Source organism: Manacus vitellinus, unplaced genomic scaffold (assembly GCF_001715985.3).
Source record: "Manacus vitellinus isolate BGI_N305 unplaced genomic scaffold, ASM171598v3 scaffold_14_pilon, whole genome shotgun sequence".
In the NCBI taxonomy this organism is placed as follows: Eukaryota; Metazoa; Chordata; class Aves; order Passeriformes; family Pipridae; genus Manacus; species Manacus vitellinus.
In genome coordinates, this window is record NW_021939063.1 from 12,713,039 (window position 1) to 12,726,139 (window position 13,101).

The following is a 13,101-nucleotide window of genomic DNA, read 5'->3' on the forward strand; positions in this document are numbered from 1 at the left end:
GAGTATGTTGGAAAAGACAAAATGGATTAACTTTTAAGTTTCAAATAAATACTACAATCTTGATAAAAGTGTATTGTTCCAAAGCATACAGCTGGTTTCCTGATGGTGATATGCCTTCTCCTCAAGATAAAAATTGTGCTTAAATCCTGTTCTAACACATGAAGTACAGAAGTTACTCTTTTTCTCCAGGAAGTTTACTATATTCTGACTAGTAGTATTGCAGTTATTAATTAATTTGAAACCCTTATTGATTATCTTAGACTGTTTTACTGTAGTCCAAGACAGTAACTGAAATTGTAGCAATGATAAGATTATGATCTGTTTTGATTTCAGGATTTTCTGGAATGTGCCAACGAATGTTGCATTCAACATAATGTCCAACCTGTAACAACTTTTATGGAGAAAATTATACAGACATATGAAATGATGATTGTTAGACATGGGTAAGTTCTCATCACTATTTCACAAGCAGTATCTTTTGTAATTTTGACTTAGACTGTAGCAGTTTTTTTATGAAGTTATAAGAGGTTTTAAGGGTGGCAAAATGTTCCTGTTTGTATTGGAACAGTTGATCACTGATACTGCTTTTAATGTCCCAAAATTCTTGTGCCTGTTAGTCTGGGGAATTGTACTCTTCTTGATATCAGAAGTAGCCTCACATGTATAGTGATTTTAGGTGTTGATATAAGTATGGATTTAGGATTGTAAAAGTTTGTCTATATTAAAATATTAGTTATCAGATCTGTGCCATTTTATTCCAAGCTTTTATTACAGAATAACAACTATGTGGAAAAAATATATACAATGTGACATTAGCCATATGATGGTTAATATTCAGTTCATTAGTTAATCTTCTCTGTGAGACCTTTTTATAGTCACATCCCTCTGCTGGATGACTACAAAAGTTTTCTGTTTGTGTTCTTCCAGTGTTAAAAACTCTGCCTACATTGAAGTGAAACTCCAAAGTAATCTCATTCAGCAAATAATTGAACTAGTGTGGTCAAAAAATCTAGGTTTTAGAGGATAACATGCATACAGTGCATGTGCAAATAAACTGGTTTTGCTGAAATGATGTTTTGTATATACAAAGCAAATTTACTTGCTCTGATTTGTGAAAATTAGGTGAAAATTAGCTTTAAGCATATGTTTGATACCGTTGGCCTTCATGTGATCTGTAAAAGTCTAAGTTGGAAGACAAATTTATTAATAGCAGGGTTTTTTTCCATCTAACAGCTTCATGCTGGTAGGGGAACCTTTTTCTGGGAAGACCAAAGTTCTCCATGTGTTGGCAAATACACTGTCTCTTATGAAAAAGCGTGGTTATGGTGAAGAAGAAAAAGTAATTTATAGAACTATGAATCCAAAATCGATCACTATGGGTCAGCTTTTTGGGCAGTTTGATCCAATATCCCATGAGGTAATGTATGTTTAAAAGATAGTGTTTCCTGCATATGTCAGACCTCCATTATTCTGGATAGTAAACTGTTGAATTCGTGATTTCATGATTTTAAACACAGATGAGAACACAATTGTAAATTTTATTTTAACTAATACTTTTTTGGCTTGTTTTTAATTAGTATATAGAAATGCTGTGCCAAGCATGTATGCAGTTATATAAGTTGAAATAAGAAAAAAAAAGAACAGTACCATTTTGAAGGTCATCATCCTAACATTGTTACATCTGTGCTAGGAAATCATATCAAACTTAGCTGTATTAATCTCTCTGTCTATTCTTAATCTGTATAATCAAAGTAATGCAAAAACTATGTAGAAAAATTTATGAACTCATGTGTAAAACTTAGGTTTGGAGAAGGAACAATATGGATAAGTGAATGTGAAATAGTAAAAATTAGGGTGACTGGGGAGAAACAGATGCAAGGCAGAGCAGAAGCACTTCTAAGTTTCAGTAAATTGAATTGCTGGTCCTTTTTGTTACAATATTTTTTTCCAGTGAAAAAGACTCTCTTTTAAAATCTGCTGATGTCACAAGACCCCCAGTGAAACTGTTAAGTCGTGCGCTGCTCTCTGCAGAACAGGAGGGAAGAATGAAAAGGGAGGGCTAATGGAAAGCAAAGGGAAGGGGGTCTGTGACTGGAGGCTCAGGTTGAACTCTCTGTTCTTTGTCTCCCCTGCCATTCCCACGCCCACCCCCACCAGTGGACAGATGGTGTCGTCGCTACAACCTTCAGGGAGTTCGCCTTGTCCGAGACCCCCGATCGCAAGTGGGTGATCTTTGATGGCCCCATTGACACCCTGTGGATAGAAAGCATGAACACGGTGCTGGATGACAACAAAAAGGTATCAGCCAGTGAAAATCAAGGCATTTGGAAAGAGCAAGGGCAAGGTGGCATTGGTGACAAGTTGTAAGCTTGGTGACAAGTCGTAAGCTTCTTTTTTTGGTGGTTTTTTGGTTGGGGTTTTATTTGTTTGTTTTGTTTTGCTTTATTGGAATCATAATCACAGAATCAGCTCATTGCTGAAAGGCATTGAATATATAGTATTTCCATAATGTCATATTGTGATTTTGTAACATAAATAATTAAAATTTAATTTTCAAAAATTACAGTTACTTATATTCAGTGTAAATCCCATAGTTTCTAAACCTGCACAAACTTAGACATACTTCAAGACAATCCCAACACACAAAGGGTTGTAATTTCAAAGTAATGGCTTCTGAAGTCAAAGTTGTAACCTTACAGCGCTTTTATAAATGTGCCCTAGGAATCTCAAAGTGAATATAAAAATTGGAGAAAACATTTTATCTTTAAGTTCTGGATGATAATGTGTCAAAATTCTCAAACTGGACTTTTATTTTAATTAGTAGGAGTAGTGGGTTTCCAGCTGGAATGCTCCAGTATTAGCAATAATAGCAGCAGATATCCTTTCTGCTTTATGCTTCCTGCCTTTTCTTTATCCTGTCATACACAAGATGGATTGTAATGAACCTCACTAGTAGGTTACTATGGAGTACTGTGATTTAAGTGAAGAATTTAGCTGAAACTTGATTAAAATCTATTGCTACAAGTGAGATAACATTTTATGTGATTGATCTTACCCTTGGTTATACTTGGTTTCTCTGATTTTCATATAGAACTGTGATAGGGAATGTAATTTACAACTAGTTGTGTTTTTTTAATCTTGCATGTTATTTTTTTTGCTTTCAAGCTTTGTTTGATGAGTGGGGAAGTCATCCAAATGTCCCCTCAGATGACTCTTATTTTTGAAACAATGGATCTTTCCCAGGCATCAGTAAGTTTATTTTTAATGAAACTATAGAACAAAATTCAGTATATTAAATGTACAGTAAAACAAGTGTACCATTTCCCCTTAGCCTGCTACAGTCAGTCGTTGTGGCATGATTTATTTGGAACCTTCTCAGCTGGGTTGGGAGCCTCTTGTTACCTCGTGGTTGAGTAAACTGCCTGAACCTCTGAACTCAAAGGACCATCAAGATCTTCTACAGGGACTTTTTGACTGGTTGATACCACCAGCATTAAAAGTCCGTCAGAAAAAGTGCAAGGTATTTTTTGCCATTTTTTCCTGCAGTAGCTGCTGACCATTCCCAGTTTGTTACCCTTGGTGGGGAGTGACTGCTCTCTCATGGCAAGCACGGTCAGAATGAATAGGCAGCTCTTGGGACCAGTTTGGAAAGCTAAAATGAGAATGTCAGCTAAGGCTTGTAACTTGATAGTACTTTCAAAAGTAAAGTAAGTAATTAAAACACTGAATAAAAAGTCTTCCCGAGAGAATTTTGTACATTCTTTTTCTTTGAAGATGTCATGTTGAATAGGGAAGTACTTTTTCAAGTGTTAGGGGAAACATATGTGTAGTTCCCTGTGAACTCAGTGTGACATAGTGCTCATGTGTTGCTGTAGTTACTTCTCTGGGGTTTGTTTTGGTTTAAGATGTATGATTGTAGTTGTCACATGGACGTGGTTAATAAACTAAAGGCCTTGACATTTCAGGAATATTGGAGGGTAAATCATCTTTTGAGTAAAAACCAGTGTATATCTTGCCTTCTAATATTTGTTCAGAAATAGCTAATGATCTAATTCTTTTAGTATTTTAGCTCCAAAAGATAAATTACCTGAGCATGTCAAGTCTAACACCCAGCCCTTTGAATCTCTTAGGAACTGGTACCTACAAGCAACACCAATGTTGTAGTAGCTCTCACGCGGCTTTTTGAAATGTTGATTTGTCCAGCTGTGCAAGAAGATCCCACCAACAAAAACATCCGTGCCTGGATCATGGTTGGTTTTTTAATCTGAAGAAAAATGTATATTTATTTCTACAGGTGCTGGTTTTCAGAACGATTGTACTAATCAAAACCACTTTAATTTGGGAATAGGAAGCTTGTGAAACAATTTCACTACCTCCTTACTCTCTCTCCCCATACTCTGGAGGTGCCCAGATTAGACAGAAGTCTTACAAGTAACAAATATGATCCAAAATGTTACTATTTTTTCCAATTAACTGGGATAGGGTTTCTGTTAAATGTGCTTTTTAACTAACCAAAGAATTAGCTAAAGCAAAGTGTCTTCTGTCCCTTAAAGGAAATAAAAGTTCATGTAACAATGATTGGTTTGGCTGTTTGAGCAAAATTTCCTTGGGAAGATTGTTTTCTGACTGTTAAAATAGTTGGATCCTCTGTCTGACTCTGTATGATTGTTCTTAGAAAAAACTGAAGAAAACAGAATGTAAAAGTAGTTATTTAAAATTGAATTAGAAAATTCCTAGATCCTGATTTGTGATTAGAACTCTTCTCAGGCTTTGTAATGTGACATAATGCTTTAGTTCAGTGGCCTTTATTTTTTGTCATGTACATATCCTTGAATAAGACTTTTGTGTGCTCTGCCTTTATTCAGACTTCTAAATCTCTTTAGACCAAGGCTATTCAAGGGCAATTTGTAACACCTCTCTGCTCAGCAGTATTTTTCAGAATTAGATTTGTTAATCAGACTGTACAAGATTCATGCAATGTCAATTTTTTAGACAATTGCTAATCTTTTCACCCTTGCAGGGTTGCTTTGCTTTTGCCACAGTCTGGTCCATTGGTGGGACTTGTGATGGTGACAGCAGGATAATTTTTGATAATTTCTTGAGGGACACTTTGTCTGAGGAATCTACAGCAGATACTGTACCAACCAGTGTGGGAAAATGGGAGTGTCCCTTTGAAGAGAAAGGCTTGGTCTATGACTACGTGTATGAGGTAGGACTGGCTGCTCCTGCATTTACTAAATAGATCCTTGCAGTAGGAAGGAAGGAAAATACAGCTTAGGTGGGTATTTTAACTTTACAAAGCTTCTTGGGTGTTTTTAGAGTGTTGGTGTTGGATTAAATCCCACGGTGCATTTTTCATTCCTTTTTGTCTTTCAAATACTACTGTGTTGACCAATTTTTTTTAGGAAATAACAAGATGTACATTTCAGTTATATTTGTAAAAGTGCCACATTATAGTTATTCTGTAGCTAAAGCAAAGTTGACAGCCTCAAATCTGCTTTCATATAGAAGGAATAATGGGGACTGTCCAGAGGGAAAGTAGGATATTAAGCCCATAGGCTGTTTGCTTATGTTACAAATTTGTTTATAGTATCTATTACAAATGTTCTTCTCTTGGTTTTTGTTGTGGTTTTCTGTGTGGGGTTGATTGCTTGGTTTTGCTGAATAAAACTTTTAAGAAAAGAAGTGAGGCTAAGTCTAGGTATGTACTTTAACACCTAAAAGTATTCTTTTGCTGAGGTAAAGCAAACTAGATGTATGAACTTCCGAAACACTGAACATTCACTAATCTATTAAAATTCATTATTTTAATTTTTCAGAAGTCAAGTAGTAGAGAAAACCCTTCATATGTATAACACCAATCTGTTTTACACCTGTGTTTCTTCCTAGCTGAAAGGCAAAGGAAGTTGGGTTCATTGGAATGCATTTATTGAACAAATTAGTCACAGTGATAAAAATGTGAAGATTCAAGATATTATAGTCCCAACTATGGACACAGTTCGATATACCTATTTGTTAGAGCTCTTCATTACCCATGGAAAGTGAGTTGCTTCAATACAAATTTCTGAAGTATTGGTCATGGGTAGAAATATCTCTTATTCTTACCCTTGAATTGTTGTTTTTATCAAACCCTTAAAGTTTATTTGGCCTTTGAAAAATAGACATTACTGCAAACAATACATTTTGCCTTAAAGTCTGGTTTTGGTATTTTTATGAACCCTTATTATTTCGTTTTCGTCTTCTCATTCTGATGATGTTGTTAGGACAGCCCAGAGAGGTTTTGTACCCTCTTTCTTCTTTGATAAATAAATACATGTTTTAATTTTTTTCCTTTGATTAATCATATAAAAATCAGTGATATTAGCCATGGTCAGGTCATGTAAGAGAGAGAAATAAAAAACAACCTCAGGTTAAATTCAAAAGCTGAAAGCTTTATAAGTTTGGTCTAATGCAGAACCTATCAGGAGAAGTTTAACTCCCATGTATGTTCATGTACTCCACCACCAGTAGAATGAGGGAATGAGAAAGGTTTCTTTCTCTTCTCATTTTCTTAATGGTGGAAGCAAATTAAAATTATGAAAGGGTTTAATGGATATATTAAAACACTTCAGTTTCTTCTTTAGGCATGTCATACTTTTAGAGTTAGAACAAAAAGAGCAAGTTAGTAAAACCTTTGACTTCTAATTGCACTTAGTTTGCAGTGTTAGGTTTCTGCAGTTCCTGTGGCTTCTCTCTCTCTTTGTGCAGACCACTGCTCCTAGTGGGACCAACAGGCACTGGGAAGTCTGTGTATGTCAAGGACAAGTTAATGAACAACTTGGAAAGGGAGCTCTACTTTCCCTTCTTCATTAACTTCTCAGCTCGAACCAGTGCCAACCAGACCCAGGTCAGTAGAACAGAGAATTTAAGTTTCAAAAAGATTAAGTATGTGAATATTTAATCTATGGTTTTGATATTCCTGTTTGCATTCCAGAACATTATCATGGCCAGGCTGGACAAGAGGCGCAAAGGGGTCTTTGGCCCTCCAATGGGAAAAAAGTGCATTATTTTTGTAGATGACATGAACATGCCTGCTTTGGAGAAGTATGGGGCACAGCCTCCTATAGAGCTTTTAAGACAGTTCTCTGACCATGGATTTTGGTAATTATTTGAAATACAATTGAAATTTTGTTGCTGCATTTGCTGTTATAATTATTTATTCCCTTGAATTTTATTTTCAAAACTTTTTTGTAGTGGTTTGTAAATGTTAGGATAGATTTAGTTTATATAAAAACACATTATTTAAAGTTGAAGCAACTTGTATATTGCTGTCTAAGGACTTCTCATTTTAGGAAATTAATCGTGAATTTTGTTTTGAGTTTTTTAGAATGTTTTACTGCTGGCCTTCAGCAGCATTAGGATATATTAAATAAATTTTTCATTTACACCTTGATTTTATTTTTTTCACGTCTGTGTTTTTAATTGTTTTTATTTTTCCAGTGCAGTTTCTTGTTCTTTTCCTTTCTCTTGCTCCTTAGAGTGAGTTAGCAGTTTTCTATACATATATATAAATGCAGTTTATATAAAATTTTTGATTTTAATCCTTACATTGGTTTTTCCTATCATCCATGATTCTATTAGTCATCAACTTTTTTTTCCACAAGATCTCAAAATATTTTTTTAAATTAAGAGTGAAATCAACTCTGGTAATAGGCATGAAATAGAATAAGCTGAAGGTCTTCCTTGCTCTTGAGGTTTTTGGCTTTTCTTAGATTGGAAGATTGGAGCAGGTGGTCTCCTGAGGTTCCTTCCAGTCTGGATTATTCTATCATTCCAGGCACTTCTCAGTTACTCTTGCAATTCCAGGCACTGCTCAGATATCTGTTACTCTCAAATAGAGATATTCTCTCTTGCCACATTACAGTTTTAATATTCATGTCAAAATTTCATATCAGGTTTTATGTAACCCAGTTTAAACAAATAATCTTTCAGGCCAGCATTTGATATGTTGAGATTAACTGGCACACAGTTAAAGGGCTAGTTGTTCTTTGGTTTCTTGGTGAGGGAGGATTTTTTTTTTTGAATACAAAATATCTACAAATATCTGTAATATTACATAGTCCATACTCTATTTCTAAAATATTTTTAATTACCTCTGTTATGCCTGCAGAGAGCACTTCTGTAATACCGATGCATCTGAGCTGTGCCAAAGGTGTTATATCTGTACCTAAATGCCACATTGCATTGCATTTCATTTTGAAGGTATGATTTAAAGGACACCTCCAAAATCACCCTTGTGGACATCCAGTTACTGGCTGCCATGGGCCCCCCAGGTGGGGGCAGGAATCCCATCACTCCTCGGTTTTTGCGGCACTTCAACGTTTGCACCATTAATTCTTTCAGTGATGAAACAATGATCCGCATCTTCTCCACCGTGGTAGCTCTTTACCTAAGGACCAATGACTTCCCTTCTGACTTCTCCACAATTGGGAATCAAATTGTCACTGCCACTTTAGAGGTAAGAGGCAAATACTGTATAGGAAATTTCCTTCAATTTGTTCATTACAGTTCTTTTGGCTCTATAATAATTTAGTTGGTGAAGCAGAGATTTGAAGTATTTTGTTCATTATTCTTTTTAACACAGAGCCCCATCTGCCTTGACAAAGTTGTCTTAGTATTTATTATCATAGTAACCTTCTGATTCTAGAATATGGTCTTTGAATTTGTGTTAAAGTGGGTTCTGTGGTACTTGCACCACATAATGTCATGCAGGTGAGACTGGAGTCTCTCTGGGGCCCAACAGGCACTGGAAGCTGTCACATGCAAAGTCAAAATGAAAGTATCAGTTGCAACCCTTCCAAAATTCCTTCTCAGAGAGACCAAGAATGAAGAAAACACCCTCTTCACTTTCCTGCTTCCTCTCTCAGTTTTTACATTAATGGTGGGCACCTCACAGCAGGCTGAGGAAGTCAGCATGAACATGCAGATTTTTTGGGTCTGACTCCAGTGTGCCAGAATGTCACAGAAGTGTTGTGAAATGGAGATCATCAGATTTCATTCAGATTTCAGTATGAAATGTATATCTTGGAGAAATAAAATTTTAGAAGACATTTAAGAACTATTATAATAACACAGTCGCTGTTCCTGTTTCGTTGATTTTGTTGTTCTTTGTTGTTATTATCTGAAGGTGTACAAGAAAGCCATCAAAAATCTTTTGCCCACACCGGCCAAATCTCATTACACATTCAACCTGCGTGACTTTTCCCGTGTTATCCACGGCTGTTTGCTCATTAAGAAAAATTCCGTGGAAAACAAACGTGTCATGATTCGGCTGTTTGTCCACGAGGTGTTCCGCGTCTTCTATGACCGTCTGGTGGAAGACGATGACAGAGCCTGGTTGTTCAATCTAGTGACAAATATTGTGAAAGAACACTTCAAAGAAACATTTGATTCAGTTTTTGCACACCTGAAGCAAGGAAAGGCACCTGTGAGTATCACATTTAACCTGTGGCAAAATGATTCCTTTTCTTACAAATTTAGGACTAGAAAGTTCCTCAATCACAGGTGAAATTTTGGATCGAATGTGCTTGGAAGTTTGATTCTCTTGATACTCTTAAATGGACTTCCAGAGACCTGATTTACAGCAGAAGGAGACATTCTCTCTTTAAATTTAGCTTGTGACTGAGTTACTGTGTGGCAAACATTATTCTGTGATTATGTCATATAATCATGTTATATTTTATGCCTTGTCTTCCTTTTTTCTCTCCTTCATTTTTTTTCTTCCCCTGTTATTTCATTGGTATATAGAAGAAATGACTTTGTGGTCTTAGTTGCCCATTTCATAATATACATCTGTATAAATTTGATGTACTCTGAAGCTCATGATTATGAGATTGTTAGTGGCTATTTGAGCCAATTGTTTCCCAAGAACAAATTAAGAATTTTGAGGTGGGTGTTTTCAATGAGTCAAAATATTCTGGAGTGCTTTTTCTTGTGTCTGGAGTACTTGTCTAAATTCTCCTTTGTTTTCTAAAATTCCAGTGAGGAATTAAATATTTAACTTCACTTCATAATTTGCTGCCTATTTACCATAGGTAACAGAAGAAAACATGAGAAGTTTGTGTTTTGGTGACTACATGGTTCCAGAACTTGAGGGAGATGAAAGACTTTATATTGAGGTTCCAAGCATTGAGGAGTTCGGTGAAGTTGTGGAGCAGTGTCTGGATGAATATAATCAAACCCAGAAAACAAGAATGAACCTTGTTGTTTTCAGGTGTGTGTGATCTGTATTATTAAGAGCTTTAAGGAGTAGTTGATTATTCAGTATATTCAATTTTGTGGACTGTGGGTTTTGGTACATCTCCTCCCCTTAATGCATCCATAAAACTGTTTATGGTGTTACACCTTTTTGGATGAAAGTAAAGTGATTTTTCTACCTGAAAATAAATAATGAGATAATTTTCTCCTAAGGAGGGGATTTGAATATTTTCTTTAGTTGTTACAGAAACATTGTGCACCGAATCAGGTGGGTGCTGCACTTCTGCTAGGCCTTTGTTACCAACGAAGATGGCTGTCAGCTTTGCCTGCAGCCACTGGCCTTTCATTTCCCAGAGACAAGGATTCTGGGAGTGGGATGTGGCACAGTCATGGCTGGCTGTCTGCTCTGTTGTTATGCAACACAGCCCTGCCCCACATTTGCCATGTACCCTGCTGGTGCTGCAGCTAATCCTGGGGAATTCTAGACTCTGCAGGCCCCTGTTGTCACCTTAACTTGTGATCAGGCAGAGCTACAACCAAGACAGATCAGGAGGTCACAAATCCTTTCTCCTCCCCATTGCTGGAGATTGCTGCCTCTTCCTGTTTGCCAGCGTGACTTAACATGCAGAGATACTTCATGAATGTGATTAGGATTAATTTAAACTCTTCTAATAGCAGCTTATTTTAGTCTAGGTCATTTTGTCAAGCTGGATTTGTGAGTACCTGTATATCCAGCTAGGCTGGGAGTTTGAAGAGCTGGCAGCCTCTGATCAGAGGCCAGTTCCTGAGTATAGAAGCAATGTCCCAGTGACCTCACTGAATAGCAGCCAGGAGAACATGTTTGACTGTAGCCTTAGAGTTCAATCTCATGAATAACATCTGGATTTGATTCTTTATTTTTCTAACCAGTAAAGATAAACAAGAATTTATCTTTCTTGAAATGCTTGCAAGTGTTTTTGAAACCATTTTTAACTTCTGCTCAGCTTGCTTTAATTCCCCCATGCCCTGTGCTTCAGCAGGTGATGTCCTGTAGATCTTCCTGCACATTCCCTGGTAACCTGTGCTTGTATTTCCACAGGGACTCTCAGTATGTGCAGGGCCTGCTTTCTGAAGTTGTTGTTCCAATATCTATTCACATATAATTTATAAACCACTGTCAGAGGGAGAGGGAAGGGAGATGTTTGTTGATGTAACCCATTTTCCCCCAGTGGTTACTTTAAAAAGATCTTTAAACTGTTATACTTCAAGACAGTTAAAATTGGCAATACTGCTATGATTTTGAAGTAGAGAATTACTGATTTTTGTTTCCTTTCTTGCATTTATCCTTATAGTGTTCCTGTTCTTACCACTGCCTATTCCATTCAGTAATTTGTAGTAATTTAGCTAAGGACTGATATTTGTATAATAGAAAAATTGTTAGTTCTATTTTGTGTTGCTTACCCACTCTCTTTCTTCTTCTTCCTCTCTGCTTCCCCCCACCCCACATTAAGAAATTTCTTTTGGAGATGCTACTTCTTTATTTGTTTCACAGCTTTGTAGGTGCATAAATGTCAATGTGTTTGTGCCATTCTGGTAACAGGCACATTTCAAATGTAGGTACATGTTGGAACACCTGTCTCGGATAAGCCGTGTCCTGAAGCAGCCGGGGGGCAATGCCTTGTTGGTTGGAATGGGAGGGAGTGGCCGGCAGTCCTTGACTCGTCTGGCAGCATTCATGGCAAGAATGTGGGTTTTTCAACCAGAGATTTCTAAGACCTATGGTACAAATGAGTGGAGAGAAGATCTGAAAGTGAGTATTAATAACCTGTCTACATTTTTCCCCTCAATTTTGGGGAAGGATGTTTTGGAATGTACAATGTTTTTAACTGTTGTGTGTTTTCAGAGACTTCTGAAGAGTGCAGGTGTAAAAGGCTTGAAAACTGTATTTCTAATCACAGATGCACAAATCAAAGAAGAAAGCTTTTTAGAAGATGTTGACAGTGTCCTCAACACTGGGGAGGTACCCAATCTTTTTGCAGCAGATGAAAAACAAGAAATTACAGAGGTATCTTTAGAAACTCTTTATTTCACCTCCCTTTTCAGCTATTTTGTCAGTTTAGGGTGAAGCATGGCTTAATTCTGACTTATTTTTGAGACCTTGGATAAATCAAGCAGTTATTAGTAATCTTATGGAGTAGTTTATGCCAACCAATAACTTTAGTCTGCCCCAACATTCTGTTCACAAACCCATTAAGTTGTGCTTCACCCATTAGTGAACTTGGATTGTTCACTAATACCCTGTGGCCATACTTATTTCTGTAGTGTATTGTGCAGGAGAAAAATGTACATAATGTTTTCATTAGACAGTTAAGGGCAAAGACATTTTTATAAGAAAACATGGCCTGCCTTTGTCAGTGGACTCTTTGCTGATTAGGGCAACAGGGCTCTCTTAGAATTTCATAGTCTTGACACTTCTACTCAGAGAGAAGTTGGGCAAAGGTGCTTCATGAAGTTAGACTCAGAAGTAAAGATGCAATGTACTCAGGCAAATTTTTTTAAAAATAGGTTTTATTAACATATTCAATGGATGTATCTAGAACTTGGTAGTTACCCATAACATGCCAGCAGTAGCAAAGCTGGTTTTTACTCATTTAAATCTGCTCCATCAAAATAATTCCACTTTAACTCTATTGTTATTAAACTAATTTTTGTCATTTATTTTAATTTATGTAAAGTATACATGCCTCTGTGGAAGAGTAATTTGAGTTTTAGGGTTTTATATTCAGTGCTTCGAGGATTGTTAATTAATTGAGGGTAATACTTCTGTGAAGTAGATTTTAATTTCAAATATTCAGGTTTCTTCTTGTTTTGAGAGATTACTGTTTG

The 13,101-nt window shown here is 36.5% G+C and overlaps 1 protein-coding gene across 2 annotated transcripts in view; it reads left to right on the forward strand.

Moving 5' to 3' along the window:
* DNAH12 (dynein axonemal heavy chain 12) overlaps nt 1-13,101 on the forward strand; it is a 57,347-nt gene that overhangs the window by 21,007 nt on the left and 23,239 nt on the right. For both annotated transcript variants that reach the window (XR_003915603.1, XM_025894713.2), the window contains exons 29-43: nt 334-443; nt 1,234-1,417; nt 2,158-2,298; nt 3,166-3,249; nt 3,332-3,520; nt 4,131-4,250; nt 5,021-5,209; nt 5,890-6,041; nt 6,748-6,886; nt 6,974-7,140; nt 8,242-8,497; nt 9,167-9,466; nt 10,074-10,252; nt 11,833-12,025; nt 12,119-12,280. Coding sequence is in view for 1 of the 2 variants with exons in the window: in XM_025894713.2 (XP_025750498.1) it covers nt 334-443; nt 1,234-1,417; nt 2,158-2,298; nt 3,166-3,249; nt 3,332-3,520; nt 4,131-4,250; nt 5,021-5,209; nt 5,890-6,041; nt 6,748-6,886; nt 6,974-7,140; nt 8,242-8,497; nt 9,167-9,466; nt 10,074-10,252; nt 11,833-12,025; nt 12,119-12,280 (2,565 nt within the window). In the remaining variant the exon portion in view is untranslated. The remainder of the gene's footprint in view (nt 1-333; nt 444-1,233; nt 1,418-2,157; nt 2,299-3,165; nt 3,250-3,331; nt 3,521-4,130; nt 4,251-5,020; nt 5,210-5,889; nt 6,042-6,747; nt 6,887-6,973; nt 7,141-8,241; nt 8,498-9,166; nt 9,467-10,073; nt 10,253-11,832; nt 12,026-12,118; nt 12,281-13,101) is intronic.